The following is a 14965-nucleotide window of genomic DNA, read 5'->3' on the forward strand; positions in this document are numbered from 1 at the left end:
GCCATGTCCTCCCGAGAGACTAGTGAAAGGGACTCTTGTCCGGCAGACCCCAGGACAGCTCGCACGTCCCGATTCATTCATGCAAGAGTAACTTGGCACCTGCTGTGTGTGCCACACGAGGTGGGGGGGCGCTGGGCACCTGGGGGTGTGGTCCCGGCGTGGGGTCAGACACCGATCCGAGAATTACAGACTCGGAGCCTTGCTTTAATGTGCAGCAGGAGGACGTCAGGGAATGTTCCCTGAGGAAGTGACTGTTGTTTCGAGAACCCGTGGATGGCTAGGCCAAGAGCAAGAGGAGCAGCCAAGCACGTGCAAAGGCCCTGTGCTGGGAGGAAGCAGATGTCTGAGGAGCTAAAGGAAGTCGCGTGTGGACGGCTAGAGTGGGGAACTGGGGGGCCTGACAGGGACAGAATCTTTTGAGTTTCGAGCAACAGAAAACCTAACCCAAGTTGGTTTAAGCAATGAGACAACTCATTTACTCGTGGAGCGGCAGACTCTCGAGGCGGGGTGGTGTGTATTAACTGTGGTTTTTATCTTCTGTATCTTAAGATGCCTTGACATCTCAAAAACTCTTTCTGGCTGGGAGACCTGCCCTTCTGGGGACTAGCCAATGCCGAGAGAGACGAAGACTCAGAAGGGAACATACCCTTCATACGCAAACCGACCAGCCCTGAGTCCAGAGCCACACCCCCCACCTGCTTTGTCCAACACTCCTCCTACCCTGCGTGGCCCAGGGTCAGGTACCCGCTCACTGCAGGTGACCCCCGGAGCCCAGGGCCACCAACTCACGCAAACCGGCTCAGCGGTTTCCCCAGCTGCCTCGCTTTTTCCTGCAGAAACCTTCGGAAAGGCTTTGGCCCGGGCTTGCCCCTCACTCCCACCTCTGCACGGGCTGTGACCCCGCAGCCCTGCACCGCTGGCCAGGCCTCTCGTTTCTATGGGAACCCTGAACAGCATTAACTTTTCTCTCCATGGCGCTGACCTCTCCCCACTCTGCCACCACTGGTGGCCACTCTGCCACCTCTGCAAATTAAGATCCCAGGCGCACAAGTGGGGCCCGCGCGCGGGGAACGCAGACTGGGCGGTGTTCCGGGCAGCAGACAGGACCCCTGCCTTGCTCTGTCCTCCTCCTCGTGAGTCTTCATCAGCAGGTGGGTCCCCCCAGAGCCCCACAGCAGGGAGCGGGAGCTCCACACGTGCGTCCCGCCAGACTCCGGAGCACACTGGGTCCCACGTCCACACCTGAGCTGACCTCTGGTGACAGACTCTATTCTGGACCCCGGAGCGCTTGGCCCGGGCACCTCCCTTTTGCCTGACACCGTCGGCCTGGAGACCCCCCCCGCCCTTTCAGACTCGAGGTGCCCTCCGCTGCCCTGGACAGCTGTCCTTGCTCTGCGAGCTGTTTCCTCTGGACCCCCTCCTCACCGCGCACACACGCCCACACACAAGCACTCACACGCATACAAGCGCACATGTACCTTCTTCCCCGACACTACGGAGCGTCTTGGAAATGTTTACTGCAAGTAATTCACGCCTCTTGTTATCAAAAACCTCAAGCAACGCGGGCGTATTCGAAATGAAAACCTCTTTGCGTCCCTGGGTCCGCCCCCCTCTCCCTCCGTACCCCCACCCTGTTTCCAGAACTGAGCCCCCTAACAGTTTGGAGCGTATCCAGAGAAAGACAGATTGTTGTCTCTCTCAACGAGTGAAATCAGATCCTAAACGCTGCCCCACACCTCGCTGAGCTGTGACCTGCCACCGGCACCTTCCCGGCCCCACAGGTGCCGGCGACTCACGGAGGGGGCTTTGTCCGGACGGACCGGAGTCTGTTGAAGCAGCTCCCCCGTTTGGTGGCACGTAGGCTTTTCCAGTTTTCGTCTGATTCTCACACAATGCCCGACGCACACACCCCCTCAGACCTCCCCTCGGGGAAGCAAAACTTCCCGTGCCTTCAGTGTCCAGACAGTCTGACCTGTTTTGCTTAAAGGGGTTTAATGCGTTGCCGGAACCCGGACGCACACGGTCGTTGAAACGCCTGCGTGCGGAGGGGCCCACAGCGCTGGGAGAAGCGAGGGAGACATCAGGACATGGGGGGGCACACCCTGTGAGCAGCGGGCGTGCAAACCGGCCAACCGAGGAGAAGCCACTCCAGGAAGGAGGACGGGATTTCCAAAGTGGGGAGGGAAGCAGTTTGTCCCTCTGGGGACCTGAGACACACCTCTGGGCTGCTTCTCGCACTCAGAGCCATGGGCGTTCAAACTGTGAGTGACGGGACACCACAGGGTGAGGAAGGCAATGGGAGGGGGGAGGCCACTGCCCGGGCCTTGCGGGCCCAGACTGACCTTGTAGCTCATTTGGCCCTTGGCCAGCCTGGGGATGAGCTTGGCCGTGTTGTAGATGTCGTTGACCAGGCTCTCGATCAGCGTCAGGAGGCTGTTGTCTGTGCCCATCTCCAGGGATGGATGGAAGACCAGCCCGACCTCATCCAGCTCCATGCGGACCTCGAACAGGGGCGCCACGTTCTCCTGCAACAGGCCAGCCCGGGGTCAAGACCTTGAGCTCGGTGGAGCCACTCCCAAGGCCCCGATGTTCTCTCAAGGCACCCCAGGGCCGACCGAGGCAGGCTGGGGTCACCTGGGAGAGCACCCTTCCCTAGGGCCCCTCGAGGGAACCAGAGGAAACCACACACACAGCCGCGGGGCCCGGCGCAGGCTGGAGGGGGTCAGCACACCCGCAGAAGGGCTGGGGAGAGCCCATGGCCTCGGTGCCAAGTTTGCGTCTGCTACTTCCCAGCCCCGCGGCCTCGGACAACACGCCTGACCTCCCAGTTTCCCCAGATACATAAAATGAGGGTGATTGTTTTATAGACCAGAGACACCAACTGTCCCCATCTCTTGGGGTTATTGTGAGGACAAAGTAAGTCATAACGTCGGAGGCGAGGGAGAGGTGGCCGGTTCCCTTCCAGGCGCCGGTGGGGTCACAGCTGTGCAGGACGGGCATTGCCGTGCTCCAGAAAGCACAAGGCTCACGTCCATGGTTCTGGGGAGTTCCGCCGTGAGTGTCGTCGCTGCGTAACTAACTGACAGTAAAAGAATTCTGCCGTGAAAGATAAAATAACTGGTTGACGGCTTGGTGTCGGGTCTCCATGGACGAGGTTCTGGGAGGCACCGGCGTTTCTATCATGTGACAGGAACCCCAGCGAGCCGCGGAGTGGACGACAGCGGATCACAATCAGGCGTATCTCGGGCTGAGCGAAACCACCACGGGGAACCCTGGGAGCGTGAAACAAGACGGGGTACGGCCAGGTCGCACGCTAGACTATCCCAGAAACTGAGAACACGTCAGTCACGATGCCGCAAAGGTCAGCGACAGAAGCAGGACAGTGTCGTCTCCCGCTATTTCCTGCGGGACGCTGGGCACCCGTCGACGTCCGCTAGACGATATGCCAGGGAGGAGCGCAGGTCCCAGCTCGGCGCCCGTCTGTGCCCCAGTGTTTGGAAAACGGACGCCTCTCCTCATGAAGGAGGGTATTATTATTAGTCATTTTCTTCACGTTTCACTGTGAACTTTTCAGTGTCTCTCTTTTATTTTTTATTTCCATGGCAAAATTGTGTCGCCACCAACTGGTCGAGCTCCTAAAAGACTCTGGGTCTGGATGGGGGCGGGCTGGCTCGCGCAGTGCTCCAGAAAGGACGAGGCCCGGGAGGATCCCATCCGTAAAGCCGGTGGGTGCCATAGCCCGGTGTGTTCCCGGAGCCCCCTTGCGAGGCTGTGAGGCGGAGGGGCCGGCCTCACGGGTCAGGCGACCTCAGGGAGGTTAGCCCAACACACCAGGGATTCTAGGAGTACAGGTCAAGGTCCACAGGAGGCCATGAGACCCACTCCACGGCTGCTAATTTTCCGAACACAGTCCCATGGAGGCCCCATGGGCGGTTGACTCGAGAACCCACTGGTCTTCTCTCTGACCAACGGACGGTGTTTGCTGGTGGACAAGCGAACTGCCAACTGGTACAAAAAGTCAGTTGTCACAAACTCGGATGACCAGGCTCTAAACCTCCCCCGGGGGGTCTGCTCCTGCTGCCTGCCTTCTTGCAAATAGGGGGACTCCCTGGGATTTGGGGAGAAGGACATTCTGTCCTTATGGTTTTGACTGTGACTTGTGGACACTGCACCTTGTGGGTTGCTGGGTGAGCCTTGCGGCTATTAGTGACGGTGACCTTCACTGACAGAATTTCGGGTCTGTGTCCGGTGACACCTGGCCTGTGAGACACATGTGCCCGGCTCCGAGTGACTCGCCCAACCTCCGCGGTTAGCACAAGGACGTCGTGCTGTCCTCCCGCCATCCTTCCTGCGCCTACGCCTGGTACGGGGACCTTGATCTTCTCTCGCTGGCAGTATTCAAAATCATTTGGGAATTATTGTAATGAAAAATACATGGGAGGGAGAGGGCTCAACCCCATGGAAAATGCTGGAGGACACCAGGATGAAATTAGCAGCACAACCTTTTTGCTGACCTGTTTTGCACTTCCTCGGACCCCACGGACCCTGCGGGCCCCGTTGGGCAGTATAGTAGCTGATGTAGATGACCGGGGCGTACCCCCTGCCCAACCCACTTGAGTCGGGGACAGTGCCGGCTGCTTCCCCTCACCTGGCAACAAGGCAGGACCGTTTGGGTATTCTGTAGCTGATCAGTGCTGCGGCGGATGGAAGGTGACCAGATGGTCCGAGCACTGGGGACTAGAGAGGGTCCTGGGGTACGGGACATTCAGTTTTAAAGCCAGAGCACGTAGTCTACCCTCTGCAGGCTCTAATGTCTGTTTGTTTGTAACGTGCTAGCCTGGTCATTCATCAGGAAAGAGCCAACCATAGAACCCAAGATAGACCTTATATGTGTAACAACTTATTTATAGCAACAAATACATGCATATCTTGTGTTTATGACTCACGTCCATGACCATGTTGTCTATGAAGTAATTCAGAGATTTGCGGATGAAATTGTCAAATTCGTCCAGGACCATGGTGTCCACATAGTTGATGTAGTCCTTCCAGGACTGGCCCGTCGTATCTGCTCTGAACAGCTCAGCGTTTTCCTGCAAACAGGACCACACAGTTGGCTGCCGTATCACGGGTTCGCCCGCTCTCTCTTTAACCAACCCGCTCGGCGACTCTCTGGGCTGCCCTCGTCCCTGCACACCTGCTTCAGACACACGGCCGCTCTTGCTTCTCGAACGTGTCAGGCGCTTTCCTATGTCAGAGTCTTTGCACAGGCTGCTCCCTCCCATTCTGGCCAGGTCTGGCTTCTTCTAGGTTTCAGCCCAAGTGTCACCTCCTCACAAAGGAAAGCCCTCCTTCAGCAACCCCCGTTCATCTCAGGTTTGGCTTCTGTCCTGCCTCTCACCTGTATTCCCTCTAGCAATCCATTATTTGGGCCTATCGTGGCACAGATGACAACTCTGAATGATTGTGTTTATTTGTGTCTAGTCTGTACCTCCCTTTGATGTCAAGCTATATGAGGACAGGTGTTGACTGTCCCTTCCACCACTGTGCCTTCAGCATGCAGCAGGAGGCCTGGGGCAAAGCAGGAGCTGGTGAATGGATGGATGGATGGAGGGATGGATGGATGGATGGAAGGAAGGATGGATGGATGGATGGATAAGTGGGTGGATGATGGGTAGATAAGTGGATGGGTAGACGGATGGGTGGATGGATGGATGGATGGATGGATGATGGATGGATGAGTAGATGGATGTGTGGCTGGGTGGGTAGATGTGTGGATGGAAGGATGGATGGGTGGGTGAGAGGATGGATGAGTGTGTAAGACACCGAGTGCCACAGGGAACACAAAGATGAAGATGAACCAGTCTGTCCCCTCAGGCAGTTGTCTTTTAATAGAAGAAAGCAGACACAAGCTTAAATGACTTCAGTAGAAGGTGGAAAGAAATGGTTCAAATGATGATCATGTGCAGAGGAAACTCTGGCAAATATGACAACGAAGCCTTGTCTTGGTGGCTTGCTGGCCTCTACTTCTCTAGGTTCCTGTTCCCTGCCGCCCTGCCTCCTCTCCTGTCCTCTTGCTGGACTGCTGTGCTGTGAACCTGTCCCTTACCCCAGCCGAAATTATCTCGCCTGGGCCCTATTTCCAGCACACCTGAGAGTGTTAACAAAATTAATTGGTTAATTCTTCCAAGTCATATGTTTGCAGTTTAACGTTTTCATTTGAAGGGACCTGCTGGCACCGTGCCAAAGGGGGAAGGAAGAGGATCTGAAAACGAGACGAACTATTTTTGGTCCAATCACGTCACTCCGTTGGGGCAGTCACCTTCCCAGCAAAGGCTGGACCCTGCGAACAGCGACAGACCCTCCCCCAGCGGGACCCAGGGGCTTTCTGGGGTGATGGTCATCATCGAAATCCTTATCCATGATTTGCACCCGGGCATGGGGAAGCCCCCAGAAAACTGCCCTGGAAATATCTGGAGCTCAAGGGAGAACTTTCTCCTTCTCGGGCCGACCAGAGCTCCGCCTTGCCCATCGCCTCGGAGATGAGCTAACGCACGAGCCGGACAACGGTGGCTGCCAAGTGAGGAAGACGCGCGACCCCCCGCTGGCAGACACCCAGGCACATGGCTTCCAGGGCGGCCGGCGAGCGTCTGGCCTCCTCCCTCGGCTCGTGCCAGCGGGGACAGTGGCCCACGGCTGTTGAGGCTGTTGGAAGAAAGGGACGACCTACGCTCTCCGCAGCACCGGACACGGGGCCATCGCACCGTCCTGGTCTACACTGCACACGCACGTTTCACATTCCTCATGCATTTACCTGCTCTGTTCCCCGCTCGTGCTCCAGAGGGGGAGCGGTGAGGGACAGCGGGGACGCACCCAGCGCCCACCCTCATCCTGTGCAGCTCAGGGAAACGAGACGTGTTGACCTTGCACAAAGATATCACTTGTCTATACCGATTTTGTGCGGGGTGGGGGTGGGTGCTGACCCCTTAGCGCAGAGGAGGGCAGACTCATCGCAAGAGGAAGCTGGCTAACGGGGTCCATTTAGGGCAGTTGCTGCTTGAAAGTGAGACTCCCAGATTGAGACAGTGGACGTCTGTGACCCCAAAGTCATTTTTAGGGTGTTTCTGGCTCTCCCTCTTCTACTAGAAGTGGGCGGCCTCTTGAGGCCCCTTCTGGGCGAGTCCTTACCGCGACCATGGCTTGGATCTTCAGGCCGGCCTCCTTGATCATCGTGTAACGCTTGTTGAGGCTGACCGCCCTTCCGTCCAAGTCCAGCAGGGCCTCCTTCTTGTTGTCCTTTCTCTCAAACAGCGGGTTGGCCGACCAGTCCTGCAGGGAAAAGGTGGGCGTGAGGAAAGCATATGGGGACAATGCCTGTGGTCTCGTTGTTTCCCCACACGCTCCTAGGTTCCAATGTTCTTGTCTGTCGGAGACGCCTGGGGACCCCGGAGGGACCATTGAGCAGAGAACCTTGTTGGCCTCAAACCCAGTCAGGGGCGTGGGGCGGCCAGGAGACCCCTGGGAGGCTTCACCCAAGCAGGCCCAGAGGACCCAACCTGGGGCCGGCATCCAGGGCGAGGGGTGGATGGTCAGAGCTGGGCAGCGTGTCCACAGCTCCCAAGAGCAGGCCCAGGGGGGACTTGCCCCTTTTGTGGGGGCTCCTGACCTGCTGTGGGGGCAGGGAAGGGTGGGGAGTGGGGGCCTCTGGCCTCCTCCAGTTGGGAGTTCTGTCGCAAGGACACTTGTCATCTGTAATTAGGATTTCGCTTTTACTCTATTACCCGGTAATTAGATCTTTTGTTTGTTTGTTTTAAATTTTCATCAATGACACACAGATGGCAATGAAACGCAGGGAGATCAGAACCCAGTGACTGCCCGAGTCCAACATGTGAAGATCTCCTGGCTCAGAGGCTGGCGGGCTGGAGAGGGAGGTGGGGAAGTCGCGTGACCTGACGTCCCCTGGGGGGCCCGTAGTGGGAGGTAGCTGGTGGGGCACAGGCATTATTTAACTTTGATACATCAATGGAGAAATACAGCTTTAACACAACTGTTGTAAAGGGGAAACGCAGTTACACAGTAGACGTCGTCCATTAATGGGGGGCAGTCCAGTCTTCCCTTGGGCTGTGCTCTGTAGATGCCCCTGCGGATCAGGGCCTCGAGGGGAGACCATGGGGAGGCTAGTGAAGGACACCCCCGCCCACCGTTTTCTGGATTGGGCTACAGTGAAAGTCACTTCGGAGCTTCACTGAGTGGGGCTGAGTCTCCCAGCACCTTCCTGTCCCTTGTCCCCGGGGCTGGCCTGGTGTGGAGGGGACCCCACAGACACCCTTGCGGAGTTCAGCGGAACAGATCAGAGCTGAATTCTGCAGGCCCGGGACTTCCCAGCCTTGGGGCCACCTTGACATCATCGTGTGCCCCAGAGCCTCCAACAGCAAGTTCCTACTGCCTTTGGCACTTTCTGTGAGCATCTCTGCATGGCCCCTTTTCCCCAGGACCCTCTCCTGGGCCTCTAACGCAGCCCGGCTCCGTGCCTTGCCGCTTAATCACCTTCATGGCCTGAGAAATCCCTTCTATGTTCTGCTTTGCTTTCTGTATCCTGTTCTGCAAGTTATGGAGAATCTCTCGCATCTCTTGAATATATTCTAACACACCTAAAAGGTAAACGTAAAGTTATCTTACAAAACGAACAGTTCAGTAAAAGGAGAGCTTCTCTGGGGCCGGCTGACGGCTCATCGTCCTGAGACGGCTCTTGGAAATACGTCCGCCGCGCCTCCCGAGTTCCCGGAATGCCACGGCTTCTCTCTGGGAGCAGATCTTCCCCATCCCCAAATAGGTGGGTTGTTAGTTCCGCGGGGGGACCCTGCATCCCACGCGCCCCTGCCCCTCCAGCCACCAGCAGAGCGCTGGAGACACGTGACTCGTTGCAGTGTCTTGGGTCGCGGTGGCTGGAAAGAAGTGCGTCCCCGGGCAGCAGTGACAAGAAAAAGCACAGGCTTCTTTGCATAGGAAGTCCGGGCTGACCCTGGTTTCGGGCAGGTGGACCATCCCACTCTCTCACTGACACGATGGAGGCAGGATACGGCCAGAGAGGGCTAAGAAGATGGCACCAGGCTAGTCGCAGATGCTGGGAGAGCCGGGCGGTGGGGAGAGATGCCCACCAGAGGCGGTGGGGGAGGTCAGGGAGGCGGTCTTCTGTCTCACAGGCACACTGCTGCCTCCCTGATGCCTACCCTTGGCCCACCTGCTGCCCCTGCGTGGGAACCCACCATGGAGCCCCAGGCCCCCACAAGCCCACTGTGGAAACTTCGTGACCCTTGGAGGTCCCCAGGAGGTCTTTGCCTGATTCCTTTGTAAGGGACAGCAAATGGTCTCTTTGGGACAGGACAAACAGGGGGACCCAACTTTTGGCCTTAAACATAACCCTGTTGCAGGCAAAGAGGACCACCCAGCCCCTCGCCTGTGTCCTAGGACAGACGCTGGGCAGCTTGGACACCGCCCACCTCGCCCGCGCTGAACTCAGAGTGAGATGAACGTGGCCTTGTACCTTCGCTATTCCAGAAGAGCGTGGTTTCAGCGCGCGACAGCTTGACGTCAATGGCTTCCAGCTCCGACTCTATGAGTGGAAACTCCACGTCCATCACCGTGGTCTTTATCTGAAACACAAAGACTGGGGTTTCAGGGCCTCCGTTCCCAATCCAACCAGATTTTCAAATGGTCTCACAGGAAGGGTCTTATCACACGGTAGCCACCAAACCAATTATAGTCAGTGTCATTTCATTGGGAATCATGTATAAATCAAATTCCGGGAGATCTCAACGTGTCAAACTATTTTTATTATCGCAGATATAGACGTACACTTCACTCTTAGTTCCCCATGGTGTGGGGTAGAAATGGAAGGGGATCATGGGACGGTGGGGGTGTGTAATCCAAACCTGTCTTCACTTGGCTCAGAATCATAAAAAGAAACTCAGAGAAACAGACATGGGAAGCTGGAGCATGTGGGCTCAGAACCTCTCCTTGGTCAGAAATCCCAAACGTGAGGGGCGCCTGGGTGGCTCAGTGGGTTAAGCCTCTGCCTTCGGCTCAGGTCATGATCTCAGGGTCCTGGGATCGAGCCCCACATCGGTCTCTCTGCTCGGCAGGGGGACTGCTTCCCCCTCTCTCTCTCTCTCTGCCTGCCTCTCTGCCTGCTTGTGATCTCTCTCTCTCTCTCTGCCAAATACATAAATAAAAATCTTTAAAAAAAAAAAAAAAAAAAAGAAAAGAAAAGAAAGAAGTCCCAAATGTGAAATCTGGTTATATGAAGGAGACCCAGGATCGGCAAGGAAGCCGTGCTAGCTGTGGATCTGAGTGGATGGGAGCGATAAGACACGTTCTTGCTACACTCTACCTGCTCCAAGAAATTAATTTAATTCCTGAAAAAAACATCAATTCACAAACCAGGGGAAAAAAAAGAGAAGGAGGGTGTATCCAGGTTTTATAAATTATTCCTTTTTTTTTTTAAGATTTTATTCATTCATTTGGGAGAGAGCATGAGCAGGGGAAGGGGCAGAGGGAGAGGGAGAAGCAGGCTCCCCGCTGAGCAGAGAGCCTGACGTGGGACTTGATCCCAGGACCCTGAGATCATGACCTGAGCCAAAGGCAGGTGCTTAACTGAGCCACCCAGGCGCCCCTAAATTACTCCTTTCAATCACAAGCACCATGTGAGTTTTGGAATATCTTTCTAGCTAGCAACATTTCTTATTTTATCTAACTTTTCAAGGACACTCCCACTTTATAACACGAGGGATACACATGGAATTAAAACTCGACGTCAGAGGCTGACCGCCTGCCCTTCAGAACAACACTTTCCGCACATCTGGTATGTTCCTATGGTGCCCGACCTTCTTCCTCAAGCGTTCTCAGGGGTCGAGAGGGCAGAGAAAGAAAGCTTAGAACCCGCCGTGAGTCGAGACTGGACGGCGGCGAGAGAACGCGTCCGTAACTCACAAAGCGAGTGAACGGGAAGTATTGGCTCCAGTCGTCCGAGGTCAGATGCCGACTAACTACCACGGGCTGTGGCCTCCTCCCCTTTGCGGGTAGCCTCACTTTGAGTCTATGTCCCACACGAGATCATTTCACGACGCGCTTCTTTGGTAGGTTTAGGAACTACATCCTGGGAACTACGTCCTGGGGACGGCGAGTGGAGCCCCTTCTGCAGGACGGAACCAGCTGGGAAAAGGTGCTGCGTCCCGGAAGATGGGGCAGAGATGGCAGGTGCGGCCTGGGCTCAGCACCCGGGACCAGCCCAGCCAGGGCGCCGCGTCCTGCTCACGACTCACACGGATGCTCGGGGACTCGGGAAGGCTGTTCATTTATCGCCGATCCCCCCAGCAACAGCCCAGAGACGTAGCTGAATGTCCCCGAGCTGTTGTAATTGCCGGCGTAAACCAAGGTCGCGGGGAGAGGAGCCACGCACTGCTAGGTACGTCCTGGGTATTTTTTGAGCAGCCTATGCTATAAATGCACTGCTTTAGGGCACTGTCCCCAAAGCATCATGTGGACAAACCCCACACTCGCGTGGTCTCTCGAGGCACTATGCACCCCCGCACTGCACCCCAGCTCGGACACTCAACAGATGCGAGCAGTCTGCAGCCGGTGGGGCCTCTTGGCAACAGAAACCACGCGAAGGATGCAAAGGGCCTGGGAAGAAGGGCTCCAGAGAGGGGCACGGGCGTCAGCAGCAAGTGTCACCGCAGGCACCCAGCCCCCGGCCCGACTTCCCGCCTCCCCACTTAGTCCAACGTTCCTACTCGTAGCTGAGTAACGTGCTTCCCGGGTTGGACAGAGATGGGTGTGGCTGGGTTTTGTTTGGAAATACAGACGTACGAGATCAAACTTCTTAAAATTTTTTACCTAAAAATTATTTATTCATTTAAGTCATGCCTGCACCCAACGTGGGGCTCGAACTCACGGCCCCGCGATCCATAGTCGCTCGCTCCTCTGACGGAGCCAGCCAGGCTCCCCAAGATCCAATTTTTTTTTTTTTTAAAGATTTTATTTATTTATTTGACAGAGAGATCACAAGCAGGCAGAGAGGCAGGCAGAGAGAGAGGAGGAAGCAGGCTCCCCGAGAGAGCAGAGAGCCCGATGCGGGGCTCGATCCCAGGACTCTGAGATCATGACCTGCGCCGAAGGCAGCGGCTTAACCCACTGAGCCACCCAGGCGCCCCAAGATCCAATTTTTTAAATTCAAAATAAACTTGGTTGGGCTTTTTCCTTCTGGTTCATCACGGCGGGAGGCGATGGGAGGTCTTCTGCTCTGAAAAGGGCCCACAGACACTTTTGGCGCCGCCGCGGCTAGGAGGGGCTCCGGGGCCGGTAAAGGTGACGGTCTCTGAGTCTGGAGACAGCTGCTTCTGGGGAAAGCGGGGCAGGGAAGCGCGCTTACGATAGATACTGGTGGTTTGCCGCTGGCGGCACAAACGCGAGACCGTTAACATTTTACCTCAAGAAATGAATGAAATCGAGCTTCTTTTAGTTTCTGTTGGACACATTCTTGTGGCGTCACTGCCAGGCCCTGATTCGTGGGCTGGAGGAAGTCACGCACCGTGGCTGATTCTTGGCTGGTCGTGTGGGCGGCAGGCGGTGACGACCCGTGACAAGTCGGTGTGATGGCCTTACCTGGCCTGCTTCACTTGGCCTTTGGCTGTCCCAGCGTGTTCTTTAAGGAGGTCGCTTCTGCCGAGGGGAGGGGGCTCCCTCGGCCTCCCCAGCCTCGTTCGTGATCCCCCGGCGACATCTGCACTCTTCCCTTGGTCAGCCCGTGAGGTGGGCACCAGCTTCCCGGGCTCGGTCAAACACACGGTATTCTCTGGCCGCCGTCCCACACACGTTTGGTAAGCAAGTCCCAGATCCCAGAAACGCCCTCGGACTCACAGAGTCCCTGCTGCAGTTTCTTTGCTATCGTAGGGAAAGGTACGGGGCCTGCTGGACTCGGGGAATGCGAGCTCCAATGGAACCTTCCAGGACCGCAGGGGGAGGAGCTCCCTCGCCATGTGCGGGCCGGACCCGGGTGTGTCGGACGGGGCCCCTGCAAGACAGGCCAGGGAAGGCAACAGACGCGTGGCCCTGCAGCTCTGGGAAAGGGGCTGTCGCGCCAGGAACCCGTGAGCAGAAGCATCTCTAGGACAGACTGAGACACGGAGCACAAGCAGAAACTGAGTAACGTCCTGCTTCCCCAGGACGCCCATGTGAAGAGGCTGGTCCTCCAAATTCCCAGGGATCCAAAGAGAGGGAATCCTATGGGTCCCTTCCCGGATTGGGGGGGTCTGCAGGGGGGTCCATTGGCTCCCGAGAGACATCCACATCCTAAATCCCTGGATCTGTGGCCGTGCAGAAGAGAATTTTCGGGTGTGATTCAGTTAAAGACCTTAGCACTGGGAGGTCACCCTGGGTTATCCAGGGGTTATGGTGGTGGGGGGTGGGCAATGCAATCACAAGGTCCTTAGAAGAGGGAGTGGAGAAGGTAGAGGGGAAGAAGGAGGCAGAGGCGGGAAGGGGGTGTCCTCTGAAGGTGGAGTGGGGAAGGCAGTGACCTTAAGGAGGTGGGAAGGGCAAGGACGCAGAGGAGCCCACTGGAGCCTCCGGGAGGAAGGGGCTCAGCCGACACTTTGATTTTAGCAGAAGGAAACAGATCTCGGACTTCTGACCTCCGGAACCGGGAGACGGCAAACGTGGGCCGTCGGAAGCCACGCAGTCTGTGGTTGATGGTGGCAGCAGCCCCAGGAAAGTCACACAGAGCCACATCCATCCTAACCCGCTGTGGCTTGGGCGGGAGTGAAGGTCCCAGGGCCCCGACGGCAGAGGAGGGATCTGCAGGCGGCGGGGTGGAGGTGCCTGCCACGGCCCGCGGTGGCCCGAGTCCACGCCTCCCCGGGCCCCGATCTAGCGTACCTCAGTGGGCAGCTCTCCACGCCTCTCCACGCACCTCTCCACGCACCTCCCCGCCGCGTGCCGCTGGCATACCTGTCACCCCGGCCGATCCCGGGAGATGCCCACCCGCCACACGTTACTGGATGTAATGGGACGACTCTGATGTGACCCAGAGCAGATACAGCTTGGACGGTAAAGCCCCTCGGAGCAGTTGAGGAGCCAGAACAGGAGCCGAAGCCCGGAGGAAGCGTCCGTCACCATCACCGCTGCCCCCGGGGGGCTCGAACCTCGTCCCCACACAGAAAACGTGCTCACTTTCTCTGTTGCCCTTGGGGGATCCTACACCCGCGTTTTTTCTAAACAAAACCCCAAACTGGGCAAATAAAACGAAATGAAACTGCCTCAGCTCACCTCATTGTACCAGCCAACGATGAGCTCCAAGTTGCCCACAAACTTCCGGAAGGTCTCACGCTGCGAGAACAGACTCTCAGCGCTGCTTGGGATCTCCTTCTGCTGCTGGAAGCCCAAGTACTTGACCTCTCTCAGGACTGCCACCAGCTGTCAGGCCAACGAAGGTCACGGAAGAGGTCAGGGCGTCGCCCCAGGGGTCTGGCACTCAGCAACACAAGGGAAGGTCACTCCCCGGTCGCTCCCCGTCCCGGGCGCGTGCTCTCCTGTTGGCATTCAGGACACCAGACTCTCCCGGTCACCCCCGTCGGGCTCGCCGGACGCTCTGGAGATGTGCACGCCCGCATGTCCCAGGGTGTCATCCATCTGTGTCTGTTCCCAGCTCAGTGACCTCCCCCAGCCCAGACCTCTCTCCTGCTCTCGGGCTCCGGTATCCACCTGCCCACTCAGTGTCTCCCTTCGGATGTCCAGCTGACGGCTCAGCCCGCCGTGGCCCCGTCTCTGGGACGAGCCGGCTCTGCTTGTCTCCTCTGGCTGGTGGCAGTTCCGTCCCCCAGCAGTCCAGCCCCGAAATGCTGGGGCTAGTCCTGTCCTCCTCAATGACTCTATTTCCAGCCCAGCCACAGTCTCACAATCTCACGGGCTC

The 14965-nt window shown here is 57.2% G+C and overlaps 1 protein-coding gene across 1 annotated transcript in view; it reads right to left on the reverse strand.

Annotated features, from left to right (window-relative positions):
* LOC111160287 (dynein axonemal heavy chain 17) overlaps positions 1–14965 on the reverse strand; it is a 95261-nt gene that overhangs the window by 67747 nt on the left and 12549 nt on the right. Inside the window, exons 13-18 of the mRNA XM_022523225.1 lie at positions 14323–14469; positions 9542–9650; positions 8545–8648; positions 7186–7326; positions 4947–5090; positions 2343–2525 (exon numbers count right to left, since the gene is read on the reverse strand). Coding sequence (XP_022378933.1) covers positions 2343–2525; positions 4947–5090; positions 7186–7326; positions 8545–8648; positions 9542–9650; positions 14323–14469 — 828 coding nt within the window. The remainder of the gene's footprint in view (positions 1–2342; positions 2526–4946; positions 5091–7185; positions 7327–8544; positions 8649–9541; positions 9651–14322; positions 14470–14965) is intronic.

Source organism: Enhydra lutris, unplaced genomic scaffold, assembly GCF_002288905.1.
Source record: "Enhydra lutris kenyoni isolate GAN:26980312 unplaced genomic scaffold, ASM228890v2 scaffoldscaffold75, whole genome shotgun sequence".
Lineage (NCBI taxonomy): Eukaryota > Metazoa > Chordata > Mammalia > Carnivora > Mustelidae > Enhydra > Enhydra lutris.